Genomic DNA, 27,993 nt, shown 5'->3' with positions numbered 1-27,993 from the left:
TTCTCACTTCAAAAACTTGATCATTTTTTAGAACGATCAAGTCGAGTGTTGTGTGTAGGTTAAACTCGAAATCGTTTACCAAAATTAATCTCCTGGCTTGTTCCTCTACCAGCAAGCGCGCGGAAGTTTATGCGCATTGCGTAATAATGTTTACGCAGGAAAGTGAGGGTGCCAACATACATACACACATTTAGTCTCTTTCAAAACCTTTTTGTGGGTCGCTTGGTATGCTTGTTCACGCGTATTCAATGCTTGCTCTCTCTATTTATTTTTTTTAATTTAGTATTCAAATTTGCCACTAATTTCCTACTGGTTATGTGATTGTGGCACCTGGGCTTAGATTGGTGTGAGAGTCGTGTGTATGCATGTTGACCAAAAAGTGCCCCCATTTATTTAAATAACATTGGTTTGCAAAAATTCTTTTTGCATTCTATTCCTAATCAAATTCTCTTTAATTTGGCTTTCTTTTTTTTCCACCAGCAAAAACGGGAGTACACGCTTTTTCTCTCTCTCTTTGTGTCGCCACTACTGCTCTGTCTTCCCTCTCCCTACAAGTGTTAGCTTTTTCCTTACACTTTCTGGCTGATGTGGCCCTGCGCTGTCTGTCTCTATCCCTCTATCTTTCTGTATCATCACTACTACTCTGCATTTCCCCTCTCAACAAGTGCACGCTTTTTCCTTACGCTTTCTGGCTGATGGGTCCCTGCACGCAGAGAAGAAAAATGGTATTATAGCATTGAATCACACATGCGGTGAGCCCATACGACCTGTGCATGCGTTAGTTCTATAACTTTATGCGCTTAGGACATCGCTGCTCATGTGTTTATAGCATTATAAGTCCATATGCTAGAGAAGCGTACGAACTATGGATTGAGTACATATATTCTATACTCACAGCGCAGCGACTTGATGCCTTGATCGTATCGTTTATATACATGGGACAAGATAGATGGGACTATATATATGTGACAGAAAAATAAATTCGATGAATTGTATGTATGATTTACAGTTGATAAAAATAAGATTTCTACTCAAATTTTATACTGTGAATTTGAAACTTATGTAGATTTCACAATTTTTCAGTAAAATGCTGAAACGGTATGATAAAATGAAGATGTGTTGATTTGAATATGCTTGATTTGATTGCAAAGAATTAATAGCACAGTTAATGACTTCATTTTGAAGGAAGTCGCATTTTATGCGAATAATTTTTTTGAAGTGAAACTTCTATAGCCGCGTATTGGAAGTCTAGAGGCGAGTAAAACCGGCTGATATAACGCAAAAGTGTTCATCCGGTTCTTGGTGGCGAGGGGGGAGCGGAGAGCGGGGAGCGGGGCATGGGAGAGAGTAGCGCGCACGCGCATCAGAAGAAGCAGTCGGGAACTATACCTATATATACCGTATACCAATGAGTAGATGTGCGGGGGGAGAGGGTACGCTACGATGACGTACGACAACAGTCCACAGTTGACAGAGAGAGAGAGAGAGAGAAAGAGCAAGCGCGCGCGTGTATAGAAATATATATAGAAACGAATATATGTATATATATATATATCCGAAGCCGGAACGTGTGTGTGTGTGTGCGTGCACGTATGAGAAGGTAATAAGGTATAGAAGCGTAGAGGTCTGGCACTAGAAGGTACTGATGTAACGTATAGAAACCGTTTACCGTAGCCGTAATCAGTATAGAGGTAAGCAGACTACGAGAGTGTGCGTTTACTGTATAGAGTACATACGTGATGATTGTATACATATATATATATATATATATATATATATATATATATATATATATATACACATACATATATATTGTAAGTAATATATTTGCGTTTTTTTCTCTATTCTTTTTTACAGTCACTGATTTACAGTCAATCTAAAATTGGTGATTCGTGTGCTATTGAATATACTTTACCGACCGGATTGACAATTATAATGGTTTCCATATATATTTCTATAAATCAGACTGTTCAAAAAATCGTTGAGTTCATCCATGAATCATTACTAAAGTATACTGTTACAGGTGCTGCATTACTTAGTAAAAATTATCTATTATTCTTGCTGGAGATTTCAACATAAATTTTGCATCAAACGATTCATTGCCATTAATTGATTTTCTACGAGACAAGTTAGAATTAAACATGGTTAATAATCGTAATCAAGCCACAACTAGACATGGGACCACTATAGATGCCGTTTTTTCCCGAGATATTGAAAAAATAGAATCAAAATTATTTATTTCATATTTTAGTTTCCATAGACCGATTGTTTCTGTTATGGAATTCTCACAGGAAGACTCAACACAAAATGAAATAATTTAATGTGAATTTTTATATTATTTTATATGTATAAATCTTTTAAAATTTCAACATGTGTAATGTTTTCCTATTTGTGTATGATAAAATAAATAAAATATGAAAAAAAAACAAGAAATGAAAAGAAAAAAAATAAAACAAGAAATAAAGAAAAAAAAACAAAATAAAATAAAAAAAAAAACAACAAACCAGGGGGGATAAATGGGTCATGGGACCCACGGTAAGAACGAAGTTCTTTAAACATGAGATGAGTATAGACTTAATTTCTCAGGTAACAAGGGGGTCACCAGACCCACAGGAAGAACGAAGCTCTGTTAACGTTAGTACTGCATTCATGTTGTTTACTAAAATAAACACTTGAAAAACGAATAAAAGAAAAAAAAAAAATAATATTTTACTACTCACGATGGTTGAACTTCGTGAGAACTTCGTGCATAAATACAGTACTCACGAAGTTCAACCACTGTGAGTAGTAAAATATTTTTTTTTTTTTTTCTTTTATTCGTTTTTCAAGTGTTTGTTTTAGTAAACAACATGAATGCAGTACTAACGTTAACAGAGCTTCGTTCTTCCTGTGGGTCTGGTGACCCCCTTGTTACCTGAGAAATTAAGTCTATACTCATCTCATGTTTAAAGAACTTCGTTCTTACCGTGGGTCCCATGACCCATTTATCCCCCCTGGTTTGTTGTTTTTTTTTTTATTTTATTTTGTTTTTTTTTCTTTATTTCTTGTTTTATTTTTTTTCTTTTCATTTCTTGTTTTTTTTTTCATATTTTATTTTATTACATTTTTTTTCATTTTTTTCTTTATTTCTTGTTTTATTTTTTTTTTCCATTTCTTGTTTTATTTTTTTTCATATTTCATTTTATTACATTTTTTTTCATTTTTTTGTATTTCCTTTATTTAATTTCTTTCTTATTTTCAAATTTAATCTTTTTTTTTTCATTCCCTTTTTTTTTTTTTTTTTTTATTTTATATAATTATGTGACATTGTAACATAATTAGTCGAATTCAAAATCTCAAAAACCATTGATACGTTGTGCAACTCTATCGTATATGTTTATTTTAATAATTTATTTATTAAATAATTTATTGATAACTGTAATTATTAGCATTACTGTAATGCCAAAAAAAACCTCAGGTTTAATAAAAATCGGTCGGTATTTTATGCATCAAATGCATAAAATACAAATATTTAATGCGTAATAACGCGTCTTATTATGTTTAATCTACATTACCATATTAATGCTAATTAAATTTTTTTTTTTTTTTTTTTTTTTTTTTTTTTCAACACAAATACACAATTTATCATTAATTAAATGTAGCATCAGTGAATGCATATAAAGATGGAATATTATAGTTACGAACCGCATGATAAGTACAAGAAACCGACTTTCTCTAATCGGCAGCGCTCGTAGCAGAGTGGGTAAGGTGCTGGACTCATGTGCAGGAGGTCAAGAGTTCAAATCCCTTTAGTGAAAAATGTTTTTTTTTTTTTTTTTTTTTTTTTTTTTTTTTTTTTTTTTTTTAGAATTGTAAAAGAAAAAAATTCAAAGTGAAAGAAAAATTACTGTGGGAAAATAAAATTAAATGCTTGGGAGTGTGAGGGGGAAGGGTGGGTAGAGGTGTGGAGAAGAGTAAGACGGCACGGTTGGCAGATATACATATATAGTGAGGAGAGGGGAAGTGTGTAGAGACCACTTGGTGAGGGGAGACAGGGTGAGGGGAAAAACTTGAGAGGAAAAGATTTCTGATTCAAAAAAAAAAAAAATCTGTCGGTTTTAAAATTCCAGCCCCCCGAGTAACGCGACATAAAGAACTTCGTTCTAAAAATCATGAATACAAAACTATACAATACTACTTTGTACTTGAAAATATTTTCCGAACTGTAATTATGACACCGTGACTACATATGACATGAATTAAATAAATACAAGTGATCTACTTATCAAATTTTTTTTTTCGTACATACAATAATTCAATTTTAAAGTTTGTAAAAAGTGTACATAACACCATACGATTTCTATTACACCGAGTTCAATAACTTACAAGTTGGAAGTTTCACTTCTGCCAGGGGTCCCGAGACCCACACCTTTTTTTTTTTTATTAATATTTTCTAACCAAGATGAGTATGCGTAGGCAATTTGTTTTCATAGCTAAAATAGCTGAAGTATTAAAATTTTATTATAGAATTTGAGTTGAGCGGATTTGTCATCTGAGTTGACTAGGCATACTCACCTTTGATGGAAATTCATCATCTCCCCCACCTCCTACATAACTTTCACGTAGCTTATAAGCACACTCCCATCTGCCAAAATGGGTCACATGGTTTGTGCAAATTCCTGAACTCAGGAACGACTCAGGAACGATATTTAATGTAATGTGAATTATTCAAGTAGATTTATAAATTTTTTTAACTCAGCACACTATAATATGCGTTAAGGATTTTAAAGTATTCATGTTTGAGAATTAAAGATAAGACATACAGTTAGCAAATAAAAGTAATTTTAATTCTGATGCATTAGATTTTGTAGATAAATACTGGGCTGGTAATGTAGTACATAGAAAATTTACATCACGATATGTCATAAATATGTTGGATATTACTACATTTTGGAGATCAAAGAAAGAAAATAGCATTACTAAGCTTTGAACAGCAGCTGAATATGTAGTCTTCTCTAAATGTCTGAGTGAATTTTTTTGTATGAAAGAGATATAAAAAGATTTTTTAACCATCAAGAAACTTACAAAAGTATATAAAGATAATTCAGGTGCATTATATATTAAAAAATTTGAAAATTGTAAAAAAAATTTAAAGTATATTAAAACTCATTTTCATTTTGTTAACAAAAATTGTACTGAAGGTGTAACAAATATTATAGAGATCAATTCAGAAAATCATGTTAATCCATCGTATAATAATCATTTATACAAATCCATTAATTAAAGCTGCAATTGCAAAATTTAGAGAAAATTAAAAATTGTTGTAGAATTTAGAATAAAGTTTTAATATGCTATAAACTTAAAAGCTAAGGTGTGTTAAAAAAAAGTAAATTTAAAATTAAGTGTTTGATACTACAGTGCCAGAATAGCAGTTTTCATGTATTAGTGTATAAGTAATAGAGTGCTGAGATTGCGACAACGATGGGTGAGTGATGTGTGTAAGATAGGAAGAGAGAGTGCAAACTACGTTTAGTAGCTTTTGTACGCATGTCATTGAAGAAATAAGATGCCTTATGTTAGTAACAAGTTTCCTTTAAAATACAACTAATTACAGTATTTATGAGTGCACGATAATGTTAAAGCTGGCTTGGGCAGTTGGTACCGTACCTAGGGTAGGGTGCCATAAGGGCCCCTAAAAAATTAACGCTTTTAGACGGTAAACTTTTCAATAAATACAATTATTTCGATAAAACAAAAGTACAAAATGAAGAAATTAACAGAAAAATGCCGTAAAATTATAATTGTGAAAATTGAGAGATGTTGCGAAACAAGCCAGATGAATATTTTAGACTTTTCTTCTGATTTTTTTCTTAAGTTAAGTCGTGGACCCTATATTTTTAAGAATTTTATAGATTCTTTGCAAAAAAATATACAAGTACTATTTAAAATTTTTGAGATTAATCATAGATTTTCGAAGATATAGTCAATTTTGTAACCACTGTCCATAAGAGTAGGTGTTGAATTGGTGAATTTTCAGTAGCGATTTGCGAAAAAAATTAAATCGTTGACCCCAGTATTTTCTTATCGCAAATGAATTTGGCATACTTTATTTACATAACTCAAGAGTTTCAGAGGTTTTGATCAAGCCGATAAAAATCGCCCAAGCCACCTTAGACTACTTTTTCCAATCCTGCTAACTATTTAACAATCTGTTTTAGTTGGGTGTGCAGTTCAAGTGTTTAAACTAACTTGACTGAAACAGTGTAAAACTTTATTTTCAGGATTTCTCAATTATTATTACGTGAACAATAAAAGTTCGATTTTATTTTAGAGGAAAAATCATAGACGTAACTTGCTTCTATTCCCATACCATTCATTTTTAAACTTCTATAGTTGCACACATTTGTGTACACGTACATGAATACTTACTAGGTATGTGCGGTAGTGTTTTTTGCGCTGCAGAAAGGTTTCAAAAGCGTATGGCTTCGTACAGACTTGATGTCGTGAGCGCGCGACTTTAGTAAATAGTCTAGCCTGGCGGTCAACACGGTACTCACACACATAAATGTGTTCTGAAGTTGAATTGGCTGGCCGGCCTGTAATAAAGTAAAATCTGTTTTAATTACTTATTTTCAGCATAATATTGATGACACCTTAAAAATTTTTTTATGATTGAAATTCAAAAATTTAATGCATTAATTGTTAAAAAAAATCATATTTCATACGTTTGTTAGATTTTTTGAATTTCATAATGCAAGCTATGCAATAAAATAGAGACTTGCATGTATCAAATTGAAGTATCTTGACATAAATTCAAATGACACTAGAATAGGAGTCATTATAATATCTTGTTCATTAAATCATATATTGTGCAATTCAGCTACAAAATTACCAATTTTTTGGTAAATAACAAGTTTTAGAGATAAGAAATTTGTAACCAGGATAGCCATTTTGTAAAGCTTTCAATGAGATTTTAACATGACTCTTAAGCAGGGCTATATTTTGCTAGTTGGCGTGCTAGCCTAGTGCTAGCACTAGCGCCATTTAACACTAAAAGTCTAAGTTACTTGCAATGTGTAAGTAAATGATAAATAATTTACTATAGCGTGTAGCTAGCATTCCCTATACAAAAATAATGGAATACACCACTGTGATAATTCAATTGTATAAGATGGCTGAGTATAAATATTTGTATATTACATCTAATACACTAAATAATACATGTATACATTAAAGTATTGTTACAATTATTTATTACAAATTTTGTAGTATACGTACGAAAATAGGTCCTCTAAAATGTAAGACAGCCTGTAAGTTATTATTAAGATATTGGAAAAAGTTACTTTAAATATTAAAATATTTAGGAATGCGGTTATAAGAAGAGCGTAAAAGTGACACTTTCTCATGTTGACTACACTATGTTATTATACTAGATGGAGTTAGAAAAATTTCATCTTGGGATTTTTTTTTTTAAAGATATTTTAATTTTCATTTTTCTTGTTTATAATGTTATGAACCATAGAATATATAAATGAAATTGATCTTTGTTTTAAGACCTCATGTTTACAAATTTAAATATAGAATAAGGGTATAATATTATTGTCAGCGTTTGGAAAACAATGATAATACTAGAAATCAGCAACGTGAAAATCAAGGTATACAATCTAGAAATTATTCACAAGATTCTAGAATAAATACAACTCGCGCCAAAGATAACACAGGTAAATCAACACTCAAAAATACTCACACACGGCAAAAAGAGATGGAAGAGCTCAACAGTGGTACTCCGAGCTCATCACAGTCTATCAAAAAAAATTTTTAGTGAGTTACGTGCAGCTAGCATTCAGATTCACTAGCTATGAGTGCGTGTATTGATTTTACAAGGAAAAATAAATTGGCTCAAAATAGGCCTTGAGTAACAGTGGAAGCAACCTCTCACACAGCTAGAGAAATTTATTTCGGGCTGTCCTTCAGTATTTGTTGTCTTCAGTTAAAAAGTAGTAGAGCAAAATTAGACGCCGACACAGGAGCTGAAATTTTTAATATAAAATAAAGCAGCATTTTTTCGAGTATACCTATTGATACCAGGAACTTAGTTAAAATTGTAGGCGTTACACATGGTAAGCATAACATTTAGGTACAGTAGAGATGGTGCTAAATGGCTTTCTATGTGAATTACATGTAGTCTTAAGCAGCATTCTAATAAATATAAAAGGCGTTATAGGACGGAGCATCTTGAAATTATATAGAGGTCGTATTATGGGTCATTTCACGTGTTTGCGACACATTACGCCCTAACTAAGACATTTTAAATTCAATGTTCAGAATTTTTCATTATTTTTCCCACATTAAATGAGATCAAAACTAGTTAGAAACTTCTGAAACAGACTCTACAGTTATTTTTTCATAATTTTTGTTACTTTCAATGAAATTTTTTTTTTTAATTTTAAAAGAGTCAGTAATGACACCCCTATCGTTATCGTAACGATACTTTTTTCAATTATGAAGCCCCGGATCTCCAGACTCCTTTATACACTACAGTTATACAATCAATAACTACAACTTGTCGTACACTCTGGAATATAAAAAAACTCATTCCTAGTGTATTAAAATTAATTGTTTTGCCAAATTGAATCAAATGGGCAAATTTGTAGCACGCAATCAAAAAGTATCAAAGGCTTCATAAATAAAACATCCCGTCTGTAAAAATAATTTTTTTTTCTGTTCTTATTTATCTACCTTACTAATACATTAAGCCAAATCGCTAAAACCGTTGTAATCGCTAACCGTGAAAACTACTCAACCGATCTGGCTAAAATTTTGCATACTTATTATTGACACTTCCTAGATGGTTTTCACATAGTTTTTATTTTGAAAAAAAAAAAAATTGTTAATAACAATGAATACGCTTAAAGTTCTGCAAAACTAAGCTAGCTATTTACTTTAGTTCAGTAGGACCCACTAGGTGGCGTACAAGTAAAATCGAAGCTACCTGCAATAAAAGTAAATGGGTTTGGTTATAACATCCTCAAGAGAATTGCCTTACACCATTGTCGCTCACCGGCAGTGCATCATGAGTAGAGTTGTGAGTCGTGCAGCTGGGTATCCCGGATACCAACGACACTTTTGTCTAATGGACAAGCGACTTACATTAAATTCTGTCTCGATGCACCAAGATTAACGAGTGCTACGAAGAAATAGGCCTTCTGAATAGTAATGTCTCCAGCGTTATACCAAAAAATGTCTAGCCACAGCATAATCTGCTCTAACAATTTAGAGCTTCCTGCCTGTTTTTTCAACAAACATGTTGCTACCGCAACATATTTTGCTACAACAGCAAGCCAGGGAAAACAACCCTGAGGAATTCAGGCAGCCGCATTTGCTAGACATTTTATCAGCCTCCTCTTTAGTGGTTCATCCCAACAGCATACCCACGGAGGTATGTGCTCCAGGCCCACTAACGGTGATTAGTTGGCTATCCGGAGAACGATCCAAAGACGAAATATTCTTTGGCCAGCGGCGTACTTTCTCCCAGCTCGGTCTCCGTATGCAGAGACTCTAAGGTAAATAGCCGAGTTACCCACAGCCAGCTCTCCATCATCGAGAATAATAATAATAATAAGGAATGACTGGAAGTATTACCACTGACCCTTTTCAGCGCCATCATAAAAATTTACGTTCCGTAATCAACTATTAAACTCATTGTTTCTTTTTAGGGCCGTTCAACTTAAACTACCTTGCCAACAAACATATTATTACAACCAATTTTGACAACGATTCCTCCACTAAAAGACTATATAAAGCCGGTCAGTATTAAACCAAGTCAGTCATTCACTGGTAGACGTCACGAGCGGAGTTGTTCGTCACGAGGCTGGAAACCCTGGCCACCGACGCCCCTACTTTACCCTCTCGACTCCAAGCATTCAACTAGAAATCATCGATCCTTTACAAGGTCTGCGCTGGGAAAACCTTACAGTGCAGCTATAAAGGAGAAATAAACTTGAGTAAACGGGACAGTCTGTGAGGGTTAACTTTTTCTTAATTATCAATATACATATATAAAAAGTCCAGTTGGTAACGTGATAAATCATATTCATACAAGGGTTAGTATGGAGGCACTTTTATAAAGAACAAGGATTCAAGCAAGGAACTCGTGGGTACGAAGCTGGATTCGCAATGCCCCCAATCCGTAGCATGAGATATCTTACTGCCTGATCGGAAATATAAGCTCGACGATAGCTCGGGCCTACCTTGGCAGCCGACGTAACCTACGTTGGCACAAGCTTTGCTTTCGTATAGTGTCTTATGTATCGATGAAACGCGGGGCTAGCTTGGATCTAGGTTGGGAGCCAACGTAAAGAAATTAGTGCAGGAAATATAACTCTGAAAAGGCATGAAAAAATAAACAATTATTGTACTACCAAACTAAAGAATTTCTTTTTTTTACTTACATAGTGGACGGATTATAATATTTAATTGTATTAAATTTTAGAAGTTTATTTAATTATTAATTAATTTTAGCTACATTAAAATGTTCGTTACTATCTCCAGCCGCTTTTCTTCCGTCCCACTCCTTGGAACGTAGAAAGACAATTCCAATAACAGACAAAACCATTTTTAAAAGTTTAACAACTTTCCATAATTGGGTTATGTCATTTTATAAAATACGCTACTCCAAACTCAAACTGCTCCAATGCATGCACACGTATATTTTATAAGATCATGATTGTACACTTAAGTGACTATATTTGTTACAACGATGAAAAATATTACCTGTAAAGTGACAGTAAGTCTTTGTTATATTATAGGTTACGGGACATCATTGAACGTGTGTAGACATATTGTTCCGACAGATATATATATATATATAAAGTGCCTTGAGTGTATGTATGCATGTACGTATAAGAGAAAGTGAGACAAAATATACATAACTTGGCTCCCTAGCTAGCGCCAACCTCACGCCGCGTTTCATATTCCAAAAATTTAATGTTGGCCCGACCGTGGCAGCCTACTTTAGCTGAATCTTGCAAGCTCGGTACCCAAGCTTACATTTCCGATCGGGTGAGAGCATGTAGATACACAGTCAGGTTCGTATTGCCCCTGACCGGTAGTACATGACATCTCAGGTGGAGTTTCCGCCTTTTAATTGAATAATTATGGAAAAGTTAACTCTCTTCAAATACTACTGGGCGCTATAGTTCCTCGATGTCTCGGGATAGTTTAAGTTCGTATTGCCCCGAAGATCCGCCGATCTATCGATTCTCTTTCTAGAGGATTTACCCCGGTTTGCAATGCCCCAGGGATCGGCTCCTTACCCGAGTGATCCAAGAAAGTGAGCAATGGTGAGGAAAAGCTAAGAGATTGCACTATCCTCGTCGCCGTTTCACATATTGCTATACTTTGTCAAAATCAAGAGTGAAATAAAGAACAATAAAAAGTTGTAAGAGAATACATGGATACATCAATTTATTTGAACATTAAATATGTACACGACGCTTTGAAGAGCCATGCTCATATAAAGGGTCAGGCCCGCAGCGCAAAGCAGAAGCAGAGTGATCGGTCCGTGTCCCTGTGGAGCCTTTTATACCCGCATTGCGACGGCGGCTTGACTTGCAGGGCTCGGCTGCTGGAGGAAGTAAAGTTCCGCTTAGTTTTAATTACATTATAGATGGCACTAATACACATTTAAAAGCACGAAAATTCAAATGAATAATAGCTTCGGTTTGGTGACATATTTACCTCTTAAATTAATTAAAATATATTTGTAACCTCACAAGTCTTTAACGGGTAAGCATCACAAATCAATCTCTCTAGCTAAGATTACCAAAGCTTTGCAAAAGAAAGGTGCTTTGGGCATTAACGTCTCCGGCGTAACACCAGAAGACATTGGGAGAGAGCTCCACAACTGGCTTCAACGCTTCAGATGTTATAGTTTTCCTCTCGATCAGTCTGGTGCTATAACATTAAGTCAGAGAAGATCACCCTGAGGTTTCCAGGCAGTCACATTTGCTGGAAACTTCAGTCAAGAAACAGATTAGCTCACAAGTAGAGCCTCTAAGGGCTCACACAAGTTTCAACCATGCTTATATACGCAAGAGGTCGAATTGGAAGAAAAACTCCAAATGCTTCAAATTTATACAACAAATTTATGGCGTCAAGAAACTGAAGCAAAACATTCACCCACATTGAAACAGCAGCATCACAATCGACTAATAGAGAATCCATTACGTGAGTGACCAGCTTTTCATTATAACCCTGACAGTAATAACTTAAATCTTTCAGATTTGTATGTAGGTAGAATGATATGTATTTGTACTTATTGTGGCGATAAAAAATGAAGAGATTAAGTTCGATGACTTTGTTGCTCTGGTAACAAAGTTGTGAGATTGGAAAAAACAAATTTTTAATTGTATACTTTTTGTCAATTTTAAATCTTTATAGTTTTAACCAATAGCTCTTTTCATTTATTATAACGTTAGAAAATGTAAATTAACGGTCCTTGAGGGCCAATAATTAATTTATGGTGTAAGGTACACACGCTACTTTTGAGCATGATAAATAGTTTTTCGATTAAAAGTGCTTGGTTCTATCACTCATATGTGTGCCTGTGATTGAGTGTGTGCCGGTAGGAATTCTATTGAATGTAAGACAATTATAAGAACTGTTAACTGAGTATAATAATTTATCTACTCTGTTTTATTACGCTACTATAATCCATGGTTTGTCCCCATCCATAATTATTGTGAAAAGGTTATAGGCCTAGATAAGAAAGCAGAATGAAATAAAAAGTTTAAAGTCTGTCACGAAATAAAAAGTAAGTGCCATGTGTGCAGCGAAAGGAAACATCTAGCCACTGCGTGCTGGTTCAACAAATTAGGCAAGGAGTCAAATGAAAACATCAATGCGAACCGCGGAGGCATCCAACAGGCAAATGCTGCCAACGTGAGAAGCGGGGCTAATTTCGGCGGCGCTCTCATAACTGTCGCAGAAGTACAGGCAAACGCTGTAATTAGATCAAAGCTGAGCATAGGCAGTACGAAATTGGAAGACATATGGCTTACTGATTCCGGCGCTACTCGACATATATCAACAAAATGGGACTGGTTCACCAACTTGAAACCAACTTGAAATAGTCGCAGAAGGTGTCAAATATTACAACGATGTATGTTGTCTATTTTTGAAGGTTGAGCAAACACGGGCAAATCAATTAATTGCTGATAATAAGGCGAGGTTCCAAGAAATCCATGAGAATCTGGGTCACTTGCGGTGTATATCATCAATCGCACTCCCGTCGAGTCAGACAAGAGTGGCACGACTCCATTCGAAAAATGGTATGGTTGCAGGCGGGCAATGAACCACTTGAGGCCCTTTTGGTCGGAGGCATACGCTTTCGTCAGCGAGATCAACGATCAAAGATTGACTCAAAGGCGAGAAAGGCCAGGCTAGTGGGATACCACGGTGAGTCCGAAAATTATCGACTATATGATGTATCGAGTGGCAAGATTTTTGTAGCACGAGACGTCGCATTTCGGCCTCAAGAGCGAGAAAATTACATGCATTCCCGCATACCTGCTGCGAAAGAAACCAAAAGTGACAACTCGCACTCATCAAAGAATGTGGATGCATAGCCGGTTGCTGTCTGCGAGCTGAGGGTGGACGCGATACCTGTCGCTCTTGGGGACGTCAACATCGAGTTCCTAATGCAGACGAAAGAGTCCATGGTGATGGACGAAAGCAATCAAGAACGCAAGCCCGCAGCTGCGGCCGTCGATAATGGTAGCAAACGAGCAACCAAAAGAAAACTTCAAGAGACACCAATACCCGGTAACAAGACGTTGATGGACAGGAATCTCATCAAAAAGCCAAAGCGATATGAGAGCAACTTCTCGACGTACAGGGAGCCCGACATCTTTCATGAGGCCATCAATGGATAGGATCAAGAAAAATAGAAGCTAGCCATCTAGAAGGAGCTGGAGGCGCATAAAACCAATGGCACCTGGACCATCATCAAAAGACCAAACAACGCCAACGTCATAGACTCAAAGTGGGTGTTTAAGGTGAGCACAGACGAAAACGGAAAAATCAACCGTCACAAAGCTAGACTCTGCGCTGCCAGATTCATGCAGGTGCCAGGTGTGGATTACGACGAGACGTATACGTCAGTAGCCAGGTACGAAACTATCCGAGCGCTGCTATCCATAACTGTTCTTCTAGATCTGGAGATGGTCCAGTTCGATGTCAAGACAGCCTTTTTGTATGGAGAACTCGAGGAAGAAATTTTTATGAAGATTCCACAAGGTGTAAAGTGTCCTAGTAACAGTGATTTGGTTTGCAAGTTCAACAAGTCGTTATACAGTTTTAAGTAAGCGTCCTACTGCTGGAATAAGTGATTTTGTAAATTTTTGGATAATTTTTGTTTTAAAAGATGTGAATATGAGTGGTCTGTTTTTGTGTATAAAAGTCATGAGTGTATTATGTATATAGCTTTATTTGTAGATGATGGACTTATACTCGGGAATAATGTAAAACTCATAAATGATGTGATTGGAGCGATGAGCGGCGAGTTTGAAATGAAGGTGGGAGGGGCTAGCACGTTTATAGGGATGAAAATCAAGAGAGACAGGGTTGAGAAAAGTACCTTGATACATCAAGATCTATATATTCAAAAACTATCAGCAAAATTCAGATTAATGGATGCTAGCCCTGTAAGCGTGCCTGTCCTACCTGGAGATTTACCTTTAAAGAGACAAACTTATTGATGTTAACACAAGCCTCCCATACAGGGAGATTGTTGGCTCTCTTATGTTTTTGTCCGTCGTTGCCAGGCCGGATATTTGTTTCATAACTAATTATTTGAGTAGATTTCTGACCAAATATGACAGGACCCATTGGGAAATTGCGAAACAGGTTCTACGTTATTTGAAGGGGACTAGTAAACTCGGCATCGTTTTTAAGGCAAATGACAATTTTGTAATTAATGCATATTCTGATTCTGACTACGCTAGTTGTGAGACTACTAGGAGATCAACCAGTGGGTGCGTAATATGTATGGGGTCCGGACCCGTTGTGTGGTTCTCGCATAGGCAGAGCAGCATTGCCCAGAGCACAATGGAAGCCGAATACATTGCTGGCAGTGCTTCCACCAGAGACATTGTGTGGCTGCGACGATTCCTCAATGAGATTGGAGTTGTGGGGACAAAGTCAATTTGTATATAGACAATCAAAGTGCTTTAAGCATCATTAACAAACCAATTTTGAATAGAAAGTCAAGGCACATCGAGGTCCATTATCAATGTCAGAGAGTAAGTCAAGCGAGGAACTACATGTGTCGAATATATGCAATATGAAAGACAGCTAGCCGATCTGTTCACCAAATGTTTGCATAGGCCGAGATTTCGATTTTTGTTAAATTTAATAGGCATGAGAGATTGTACCAAGTAGTGGAAGTATTAGGAGTGCTGGGTCCTATCACTCATATGTGTGCCTGTGATTGTGTATGTGCTGGCAGGAGAGGGAGAGGCGTGCTTTGTACGTCTCGATTATATACATACGACAACGATCGTGAATAGTCAGTATTGCTCCGTCTTGCCTCGTGAGACATTTTATCGAATATAAGACAATTATAAGAACTGTTAACTGATTATAATAAATTATCTACTCTGTTTTATTACGCTACTTTAATCACTGGTTTGTCCCCATCCATAATTATTGTTATAAGTTTTATTACTTTCTGCAGTATTTGATCAAACAAAAATGTTTTTACATGAGGTTCTTTGTTTTTAGAAGTGTCGGGAATAGGTGTCAAATTTTAAACTGAAAACATTTTACATTACATATCAACACACTACGGTGTCCCATTCAGTGAGTCTTGGGCGATGCCGAGACGGGGGAGGGGGCCGCTAGTCGTAAAATATTTCTGACACGTTAAGCTTTTAAATAGTTTAGAGTAGAAAAATTAAAAGATTAACGTTTAGGAACTAGAAGCCGCCAAAAATGATATTTTTAAATGCTTCACGTTAAGGTGATGACAGATTGGCCTGTTTTTTCAATCTTACGGCGACGTTAAAAAAATTTTTCGACTTGATCTCGAAAATGCTTTTAGAAAATTGGTTAACATTATTTTTAAAAAGTTTGAACGGTGAAGCTGACTCAGATTATTTACTTTTTATACAAGATTCTTGTTAAAGTGAAACACAACGGATTGAAATAAATAAATAAGATGTAAAAATACAGCGATGCACAATCAGGTTGTACAGAGCCCCACAAACAGTTAACTTGGAAGGATGGATCTAACTACAAAAGCTGTCTTTTTCATTGACTTATACCGTTATAAGTGTTAATATAATAAGGGATTATTTCGTAGATCGTAAGAAGTAAGTCAAACGTCCGCTTACAGTTCCGTAGAGATATCAACGCTAGTCTATTTCTCACTTACATACATTTAGACTATAAACATATACATATGTATATATATTAGTGGACATTATTTGCGTGTAAAATTTCTATTAAGGAGGCTCTTGCGAGTACAGTGCTAGTCAAATCCAATCAAAAAATAAAATTCGTAGTTAATAATATTTGAATGTACGATAAATCATAAAATAAGTTTTAAAACATATCTGTTTGAAAAAAATCTCTGTTTCTTTCGTAATTCATTATTAATTAAGAGAAAAGGCTTTATTTTGATCTGTTTTTGACAAGCCAATAATATACTAGCTGTAGAAGTGCTGCATATAGACAACTTTTGTCACTGTCAGTACTCATTTCCTGATGTGTTTGTTTCGTGTGTCCTACACTGTACCTTTTATTTTTGAATTTTGGTTGTTCAAACAATGAAAGAAAATGTACCGGAAAAGTCAAAAAATGAATGGAGAAACACAGACATCTCAAGGGGCTTTTTAAAGGGAAATGTATCAAAAAAGCCCATGTAGCAAAGAAGAAAAAGCTAGCTGTCTCAAAAAGATTATGTGTAAGTAAATATTGTTGTGCAGTATTGCAAACTTATTTTGAGACGTAAGGAGTACACAATGAGGCTAAAACATGAGTAATACTATTTTATTTTAGGCGATTCTGAAGAATTAACCAAGGATGTTTTGGACGGAAAAGAATTATTCGAACCTAGGCTACTTGCAGAAGAGATAAGGTATGCCGGTTGTCAGGTACCTCTTTCGTTTCAGTTTGCTGAGAGAAAGATCCATAGAGGTTTAGTTACTATTTATGACATCAAATGTTGTCAATACTCTAAGATATACTCTGTACAAACTCGTAAAACCTTTGGACCAAAAATGAACCAAATGTTTCTAGCAAATGCCAAGGCAGCTGTTGGTAATTCATTAATGTTTATTCAGCTACTTAGTATAATAAGTATGTCTGAATCATCATCAATATGTCTGAATTATAGGGATTCAAGATGCTGTTACAGGCGAAACACAATTGAATTCCCTTCTACGTTGTATTTTTGCCTTACTCAATTTCGGAAGTAACTCGGCCAAAACTCGGAAGTATTTTTTGTAAAGTATGTAAATGATTTATTAGTGTATGTAGACGAAAAAAATGTTGATTCTAAAAATATTTAATAACTATGATTGTGTTATAGAATCAACTATAGAAATGCCGGAATAAAATAAAATAAATTTTTTAGACTTAAGTATCTGATTTGATAATGGTATTCTAACTGATTGGTACAGATGGTACAGAAAACCAACACACCGTGGCCAGTTTTCAAATTACAATTCTCACAGTCCAGTTTCTGAAAAAATTGGTTTTATTTATAATATGTTTGATGAAATAATCAAGTTGTCGGACAAATGTTTTCATTTAAGAAACTTCGAAATTATGTATAAACTGTTACTTGCTAGTAATAACCTAATAGAATTTATTAATATCGACAAAAAAATGAGTTCATAGTATTACCATACTCGAAAAATTATTATGATATTTTACGATTACAAAGAACGTACAACATTAATAAAATATCTAAAAATATTAATAAAATTAAAATTAATGGTAAATCGGGTAAAGACATAATACATAAGAAGCATAAACCTAACATAGTTTGTAAAATACAATGTAATGATTGTCCTTCAGTTTATGTTGGACAATTAAGTGTGACTTAAAAAATTAGAATTAAGGAGGCTACAAGAGTAGTATATTAAAAAGATTGGAAATCAGCTCTGTACAAACATATTGATGAAACTGGACGGACTGTAGATCTCAATCTAAGTAATGTAAGGATTCGGAACTAATTATGAAATTATTATGTTGTTACAACTTATGATGCCCACTGTCATTATTACAAAAAAAAAATTTAATTCCTTGAAATATGTTATATAACTTACTATGACTTTATTATTTTAATCATGATTATTATAATACAAATTATATATTACATAAATTCAATCGAAATGGTATTTTTAATTTTTTAATTTTATTTTATTATATAAAACTTTATTACTTTATACTTTCATAATCCTTCTGAAAATATTTTTCCATGTTTTCATAATTGTCGATGGTTACTGTTTAAATTATAAAACTACATTCTTTAGAAATGTTAACGTAATTGTAGTTCTTTAACATACTCACTTTTTAGGCAGGACCAAAATATAAGAGTGCATTAAAATTTTGTCAGAGAAAAAGTGTAACCACTTATAAATCATCTATTTTTAGTACATAACAAACTTTTAACCTAGTATAAGGGTGATCTAAATTAGTCGCATGCTGTACGTGTGGAAGTATGTATGTACATCATTAAGTTTTTCAACTAACTGAAGTAATAATGATCCGAATATGCTAAAATTTTGTTTATAACTTTGAGTTGGATGTTTTAGCTGACGGCTAAAATTTCAATAAGTTACATCAAGAGGCAAAATATTGACAGCATTTTCAGTGCAGTGTTCTAAGACAAAAAAATCAGTTTTTCAGCGATAACTTTTTTTACATACCATTTACACGTTCGCGTTCAAAAGCAGAGTTGTAGAACTCGTTGAAGTATAACTTTTTCGTATCATACGCTCTAAATAACAATTAAGACACCTTATAAAGAAAAATATATGCAGAAACAGTGAAAAAAACGTCTTTTACCTATTCTAGAAACCCAATGGGATTGTGGTTCCCAATGAAATGGTCTGAAATATTAATATATTATAGTTTATGCCTTTCTGATCAAAAGTTACCACAGGCGTAAGTCCCGAAAATGGACAGTTTTTGAGTAAATAATTATTTAAGTCGCCGATTCTGCAAAGCTTAGTTTGACAGGCGACGCAGCTTAGTACAGTCAATGAATATATAGCTCGTTCGATGTGCAGAGATATGATCAGAAAGGGTTATGTCGAGTGCATTTACCATTCTCGACTATCATTGAGCGCAATATAAAATTATTCTAGTTCAACCAATAGTAGCGTAGATCATTTGCATTATTGTCTCGTACAAGAAATCGATAGCTTTTAGTATGAGAAAGCTCTTATTGTGGGTAACCAATAAATAAGTAGTTTTATAATTTTTTAACTATAAATAGCCGAAAAATACTCACTCTGGTTCATTAATATAAGCTGTCACAATTATTCTTATACAAATAGACATGCTGACCCTATTTGTTCCATATAAATTTTTTAACGATTGTTTACAACATTATTATAACCAAATTGTATTTTGTAGTTAATTATAACCAAACATTTATTTATAATGAATAGCTTTCTCATTTATTGTCTTAATTATTTTATTTGCTTCATTGCTTACAGGTACTGTGAGCTTGGATCTCGACTACAGAACCACTTCCTCGTCCAGTTTCCAAAACCTACTACTGTTAGTTCCTGCGTTATCCTGAACCTTTTCTTGTTGCAGTGAATACTGACTCCCATATACGAGATCAAGTTTTGCTAAGATGAATAACCATCTCTTGCAGTATATAACAGTACTTTTGTCCGTACAACTTCTCTTTTAAAGAATAATGAAAACTTTTTTTTTTATTATAAGGACATTAGTAAGATTCGTTTTTATTACAACTATTGGGATTTAATATAGAATAATGTGATGATACTTTATGTCAAATTCAAAAACCCATTGATTAACTTTAAATTATTTTCGTAGCTTATAGTTCAATCCTATTTTTTGTCCGTCATCCTTATGCAAGCATATCAATTGTGTAAAGCATTAAGATTCTAAATCTGTTAGTATCAGCTTTATTTCATCTGCTAGTCATGGTGCCATTGACCCCATCAGCCGTTGTTTTTCAAAGGTAACTGTCAGGAAACTACTTTTTGACAAGATTGCAGACCCAAAGTGTATGCATACGTTACTAATCAAAATGTAGGAATTTCATTACAGTATAAGTAACCAAAGATCGACCGACGATATCCCCAAGTTTTTCACGTGTAACTTCACTGAATGCCCGTCGTCAAAATTTTCCATACAAAGACAACTTGTTACTTTGCGATAAATACTGTAATGAGATCTACTCATCGTTTAAAGTCAAAGATTCCCGCGCGGGGATCTTTGATAGCGTGGTTTTTTGAGAGAAAAGCTGTCTGATAAGATTGTCAGCCGTGCCCAGCTGATACCTCTGATAAGCCTCACTCGATGCTCATCGTCAAAGTTTTCCGAAATTAAAGTATTTTATTCATATTTGAATTGAATATAGAAAAATACTTGAAGTGTCGGAACACTAATAGCATTATAACCTATGACGTGTGTAAGTAAATAGTTGACGAAAGCAGGAGGTCAAAAGCCGGAGGTTGAATAATTCATAATAAATAATAAACGTTATGAGTAAAATAATAATTTCTAAAGAAATATGTATATATATATGTATATATAGAGCTTTTTTCACTATGAAAAGGATTTTTTTTTGTCATTTGTGTTTTCCTTTAGAATTAGACTATGGAGGCACTCTTTACGTAAGCTCTGTCAAGTTAAACCAGTTCTCCCAGATATTTAGCAGTAACTACCTTATCATTTACTTTGGACCACGAGTCGGTCATATATATCAGCTAGGTAATGCTGAAAATCTTGTTTGACAGTTCTCTCCTAAAGAAAAACTTCATCGGACGACCCCGAAACGGTAAGCTATGACGTTTAGCCAAAAGTTTGTATTTAAAGGTAATAATACTTATACGTGTTATAAAAAAACTAAACTTAAATAAACATAATGACTTTATAAAATTCTTAAAGTTTGTGAACATATAAAAAACTACATTTTTAATAATAAATTTAGAATTTTAAGAAGAAAAAATGTAAAAAAAAAAAAATACTGCAGTAGATAGATAAAAGATTATAGCTTCAAAAAATCATGATATATTATTTTCAAACTCGTATTAAATAAAGTAACCGGTTCAACATCGTTCAAACCACGTTTTTTTTTTCAACATTTTGCGCTTGCCGAAACAAAAAAAAAAAAGTACTCATTGATAGAAAATTTTTCGCCCTACACGCTGGTATTTTTTTTTTTTTGCATCTCAACTCGTTATCAGATATGAGCAAAACGAACTTTAAAATACAATTTGAACTTTATTCAAACATTACAAAAAAATTATAACTATTTTATTTGCAATTAGTAGGCTGAATTACATATTCTACGAAAAACGCTGAATTATCGATCAATTTTCTAATGCAGAAGTTTCTCGGTTGTTATCCCTAAGTAATAAGAACATAAATCAGGTCTGCATGATGCGCAGAATAATGGATAAGGTCCCAGACTACCAATCCAAAGTTTGGGGTTCAATTCTAGGAGTCAGAAAAATTTGAAAATTTTTTTTAACGCAAACATTTAAATAATATATGCCCACTCGTATTCTTACGTATAAATATATGTTTACGCTATATGCATAAAAAATATGATATTTAATTACATATGTATACACTCTTCTATACAGCTATAAGCACGTCCAAGCGAAACCAGACAGTCGCCACACGAGGCGCATTTTTTCAATGAAGCGCGCTAAGTTCAACGCGCTCACGATCGACAGTTAGCAGCTAAAAAAATAATGCAAAAGCATAAATCAATAGATTTTTACTTAAACAACTAGCTAAAAAAATTTTTTTAAATACGAATCGATAGATTTCGATCTCATCTTTTTTGTGGTATTATTAAATTTAGTCGAAAATTTTTCTTTCATGGCGTAAATCAGGTTATAAAATTAGATTGCTTACTCTCGTAATGGGTATTCATTTACCTTTTTCCCTTTTAACTTTAATCAATAGAAAAGGCACTTTCTGACAAGATTGTTGTTAACAATCAGAGTAGGAGAGCGGTAAATGCATTTTTGGAAGGCAAGTGAACGAAAACAAACACGCGTGGTGCATCGCTGTCGTACGAGGCCGCCGTTATCGACAGCGGTTTTTTTTGTTTAAAGTGACGAGTATTAAAATATAACAAATGTTTATTAATAATATTAATAAAATCATAAATAAAACAATATACCTAAACAAGAAATTTTAATTAAAAATATGTTTATTTCTTATTTCTTTTAGTTTTTACCAAACTTTTTTTACACAGAACAGATTTTTTTGTACTCTTTGATTTTTGACTAGAATTCTGTACTACAGTTGTTTTTAAATTTATCTTTAATTTAGATGTATTACTCGACATTGTCAGCTTATCAGCAGATTTATTTAGCGGCGGGAGTAAATGCGAAGATTTTGATGCTAAAAATCCTTTCAATTCAAGCCGTTTTGTTTTTGCCACAGGTATTACACTATGAAAATATCGCGTTCCTGGGATCGTCATAGCTGATTGAAATCTTTTTTTTAATTTTCCTTGAACTTCTGCGTACTCTTTTTTCGATGAAAAAAAACAGTCGATGTTTTTAAAGTATTCTTTAGCCAAAATAAAAAGTTTTTGAGACTTCAAAATACGAACACTCGAAACCATCCGCAAAACTAGCTCGCCATGCATTACTTTTAACTGAAGCGCCGAGACCATCACAGGCGATCTTACCGTGAGTTGTGGCGTGAAAATGCCATTCAGCGTTAATCGAAAAATCATCAAAATGAAGTGTCAAATTTTAAAAGTTGTTCTTGAAATGCTGAGCGGCGCCATCGATGTAGTCGATAATTTTTTTCACAGAAGAAAAGGTTTTTTTTAAATAATAGATTATAATTTGTTGGACGCAATGAACCGCCACTGTGTCGTGATTCAGATTATCAGAGAAAATAACAATACTTTTATGTGCAGTTTCTGACTCTGAGTTTTTTTAAATATATAACTACTGTTGCTTAACTGCATTGATTGTTGTTGTAGTGAAACGATTAGGCTGCATCTTGAGTAATAAAAGCGTAGTTTTCAGAAAAGTCCATGGATATTATAAATTCGCTGGATGATAAGGAATCTTTTCTAGGCTAAAAAAATTTCATTGCTCTTTCGCTAAAAAAGAATGAGTTTTCAGCTTAATTAAATAAGATGAAAATTCTTTAAGAAACATTGAAATAGGATCTTCGCGTGTTTGTACCGTTGATCTTTCGGTTCTATGCCACGTTTAGTATTTTATTTTCGTAATACAAGCACCTTCCAGTAAACTTAATAAATCCAAAGTAAATGTATCAACAGTGGGACAATTTTTGCATTTACTTAAATAACAATCTGGCGTTGGCTCTGGACAAACGATTTTGGCGATGCAATAATTATAAGTATTTATTTTTCCAACCGTTAAATCTGAAATTTTCAAACCATCAAGCATAAGTTTGAAATTTTGATGATAGACACAAATGCAAAGTGTGTGTGCCACTTGCACCAGCAAGCAAGCAATATTTTGGCCGAAATTCTGCAAACTTAGAGAAAACAATTTTTGTTTCAGGATTATCGTTTTTGAATTTAAGATAAAGTTCTCTCAAATTGTAAAGAACAAGTCTTTTTTGCACGAATCCTTACTGCTATTCTTTAGTGTAATACATTCATTATCTCTCATTCCGGGCATTATTCTGCTATTCTCATCGTTTTCATAATACAATTTAACTTTTTCGAGAGTATCATCTCAGAGTGTATTATGCGATTTTTTTTTCTGATCAAATCATCTGGTAGTTTGGATTTACTAGCTGACCATACAGACAAGTTTGGAAATTTCGCAATTTCTCGGAGACTCTACGTGGAAGGTAATAACTTCTGGAGCAAAAGTTTTTCGCTCTTTAAAACGTTTTCGTCCCATAATTTTGGAATTAGACAAATGGGCGTCTAACTCATGCACGCTGCTGAGCAGATTGAGCCCCAAGACTCTCCCATCTGTCGAGCTTCCGATACATGCGGATGCACTTGCATCAGTTCTAGGCATGCTCTGGGCCCCCGCGTCGGACACCATGCTCTTCAAGGTCACAGCTTTGGAAAGCCAAGGGCCCGTCACCAAGCGTCAGATATTATCAAACGTGGCTAGACTCTACGACTCCCTTGGTTTTCTAGCTCCATTTATTATCAGGGCGAAAATTCTACTACAGAGTCTGTGGCTCCACGGGTAAGACTGGGACCAAGCTCTACCTCCATCAATTACACGGCTCTGGCAAGAATTTTCATCGGAACTCTCGAGAGTCAGCCAACTTCGCATCTCGCGATGGATCCAAGCTGACTCTTCGTTTCAGTGGGAACTGCACAGACTTTGTGACGCATCTGAAAAGGCTTACGCAGCTGCGGTTTATACAGTTGTGCACAGTGAGTCTTCCTCTCACTCAAGCCTTAAAATTGCAAAGTCACGAGTAGCTCCTCTCAAAATCTTAAGCGTACCGCGTCTCGAGCTGTGTGCGGCTCATCTTCTCGAACGTCTCATTAATTTTGTAGACAAAAGCACCCCAAGAGCTTCCTCGACCGTACATTGCTAGTCCGATTCGCAAATTGTCTTGGCATGGCGACGCGGTCATCCATCACGTTGGAAAACATATGTCGCTAATCGCACTAGCAAAATTCATACGCTGATACCTCAGGCAATCTGGCACCACGTAGCATCTAGGGAAAACCCGGCCGATTGTGCCTCGAGAGGAGTTTCAATCGATACCTTATAAACTTCAACGCTTTGGTGGCACGGGCCTTGCTGGATTACCGGGTCGCCAGTTATCTGGCCAACCATGCCACTCGATCCTTCCACAGAATTAGAAAAAAGAAGCACCACAGCGTTTCTAATAATTAACGCTTAGGATAAAATCGACTGGAACGAGTGGCTCAGCCAATTTTCCTCGATTTAAAAGTTAATTCGAATCCTGTCATACGTGCTTCAATTTAAAACCAACACCCTCAAGCCCCTAGAACGACGGCTAACTTGGTTTTCAGTCCGAGAGATCCATGCTGGCCGGGTCTGCTTGTGGCGTTTAGTCCAAGGACTTACCTTACATGACGAGATTCAATCTCTGTCTGATTCCAAAGAGGTAAGGTCATCGAGTTGCTTAAAAAGGCTCAACCCCTTCCTTGACATACTTGGTTTGATTAGAGTCGTCTACACAAGGCTGCCTTGACAGAAACCGAGAAACACCCCATCGTGCTACCCGCAAAGCATCATGTAGTCCGCTTGCTCGTTCGAGATACACACCTCCTCACACTTCATGGAGGCCCCTTGCTTACACATGGTACCTTGAACCGTCAATTTTGGATCCTACGTGCGAGGAATCTCGTTAGAGGGATAGTACGATCGTGCACCACATGTGCTCGGTTTAAGGCGCGAACCATCTCTCAAATGATGGGCGCCCTTCCTGCTCCTCGGACACAACCATCGCGACCTTTCACACACACGGGCATTGATTATGCCAGACCCTTTTGGTTTAAGGCTTTCCCCGGTCGTGGTCGAAAAGTCATGAAAGGCTACATCGCGGTCTTTGTGTGTCTTGCTACTAAAGCAACGCACATTGAAGTAGTCTCTGACTATTCCACACCAGCGTTTTTAGCAGCATTTCGCCGCTTCGTGTCTCGCCAAGGACTTTGTTTACACATGTACAATGACAACGGCACCACTTTTCAAGGCACCAACGCCGAACTTAGCCGCTTATTTAAAGAAACCTCTGCAGTAGGTCAGCAAGCGGCTTCCTCCCCGGCCAGTGAAGGAATCAGCTGGCACTTCACGCCACCTTACGCACCGAACTTCGGCGGACTCTGGGAGTCTACTGTCAAGGCATGCAAACATCATCTCAAGCGCGTGATTGGAGAGGCTCTCCTTACCTATGAGGAGCTCACTACACTCATGAGTCAAATTGAAGCTTGCTTAAATTCAAGGCCTCTTGGGTATCTTAGCTCAAACGATAAAGACCCAGTCGCCTTAACCCCTGGACACTTTCTGATAGGAGCCGCCCTTATTTCTCCTCCTGACCCTACAGAACTGGACTCCAAAACTTGTCTCGGTTCCAGATGGAGGCACGTGCAGCAAATCCGCAATCACTTCTGGTCTAGATGGAGTCAGGAATATCTTACTCAGCTGCAGCAACGTACTAAGTGGACGCATGCTCAGCCCAACCTTCGAATGGGAGAAGTAGTCCTAATCAAAAACGAGCTTCAACCTGCCACAAAGTGGCTCATGGGCCGCATCGTGCGAACCTTCCCAGGAGAAGATGGCCTATGTCGGGTGGCAATGGTCCGCACGGCCAAGTCTGAACTTCATCAGCCTGTCAGCAAGCTAGTGCCACTCACCGCTTCGCTAACAACCTCACTTCCAGAGAACCGAGGGTGCCCTTCGAGGGCGGGCGGTACGCCCTGTGCCATCACTGAAGATTAGACGTTATTCATTTATTGGCCATAAGCCCATCATTTTCTAACCACGTTTGTAATGGTAACTTAGTTTAGGCCAGTTGAGGAATTTCTTTTCTTTACTCGCAATAATTGTAAGCCGCGTTTCAAAATATTCATTCAGTTCTTACTTTAATTTTCATTAGCCTCTACTGGAACCGTAGTACTTTATGAATTAAACGCGCTGTAAGCGACGTTTGGCGGGCGGCATGTTGCAGCCGTTTTTTGTTTAAGGCCTATGGCCCCATAGTAGTCTTACTGCTCTGCTGCCTACTAGCTGCGCAGTAGAGCCAATAGAAGGTTGAGCCACCACGCGACTCTCTTCAGCGAGGAGAGCCACGCCGCTACTGCTGCCCTTCTCGGACTTCTTCTCAGTTCGGAAGCCGAATAGTACGGACGTGTCGCGCGCGAGCCAGCAACACATGTAGAGTTATACGTGCCCCTCGCCAACGTGGCCTTTTCCTTTGATCGCACTCGTCGAGATTCTGGGTGAAGGGACACTTGGGTTCCTTCCCCCTTAGAGAAGAGTGTCGTCCGTAACCGGGATACCCAGCTGCAGGACTATCACCAGCATTGTCTGAACAGCTTGATGAGCTGCCGAAGCTCGACTATACAGCTATCGATACGCTCCGGCCTATTATAACCACACTTCTTTAATTATATTGCAGGTAGCTTTGATTTTATGTCGACGCCACCTATCAGATTTTACTGAACTAAAGTGAAAAGCTGGCGTATTTTTGCAAAACTTTGAGCTCATTTATTGCTATTGTTATTAAATTTTTTAAGATAAAAACTATACTAAAACCATCTGGGAAGTATTATGAATCAGTGTGCAAAATTTCAGCAAAATCGGTTCAGTAGTTTTCGCGGTTAGCGATTACAACGGTTTGAGCGACTTTGCTTAATATTTTAGTAAGATGTAGGAAGCGGTTACCAACTAATATTTCACCATGGGCACCAGGAGAAGGAAATCATCCACCTCTACTACAAAAACTAAACAAGATCGAGGGCCACCCACTTAGGTACTTAGACAATCTGGCGTTTATGACAATAACAGAAGCAGTACCCACCACAGAGGTGATAGAGGCGCTACACAAGAGGGGATACAATAACCCAACGTCCGTGAACAACGAAGAGAGAACTGTAGGAGAAGCTAAAATGACAGAGGCAAGAAGAGTAAAAATCATTCACATGTATGTAAAGGAGCATTTTGAAGAAACGGTCCATAAATCTACTATTGAAAAGTGTACTAAGGTATATAATAATATAATGAGGTTATATAATAGTAGCACATAAAATAAAAACAATTGGGATCGTTAGGGACCTAGGGATCTTTA

At 35.8% G+C, this 27,993-nt stretch overlaps 1 protein-coding gene across 6 annotated transcripts in view; it reads right to left on the bottom strand.

Annotated features, from left to right (window-relative positions):
* ash1 (histone-lysine N-methyltransferase ash1) overlaps nucleotides 1–27,993 on the bottom strand; it is a 403,336-nt gene that overhangs the window by 74,705 nt on the left and 300,638 nt on the right. For all 6 annotated transcript variants that reach the window (XM_089595732.1, XM_089595729.1, XM_089595737.1 and 3 more), the window contains one exon: nucleotides 6,409–6,575. In XM_089595732.1, the coding sequence (XP_089451858.1) occupies nucleotides 6,409–6,575 (167 nt within the window). The remainder of the gene's footprint in view (nucleotides 1–6,408; nucleotides 6,576–27,993) is intronic.

Source organism: Copidosoma floridanum, unplaced genomic scaffold (genome assembly GCF_036245765.1).
Source record: "Copidosoma floridanum isolate Cflo_tuat_1 unplaced genomic scaffold, Cflo_Japanese_pri ptg000004l, whole genome shotgun sequence".
NCBI classification, from domain to species: Eukaryota; Metazoa; Arthropoda; class Insecta; order Hymenoptera; family Encyrtidae; genus Copidosoma; species Copidosoma floridanum.
This window is presented reverse-complemented; position numbering and strand designations above follow the sequence as displayed.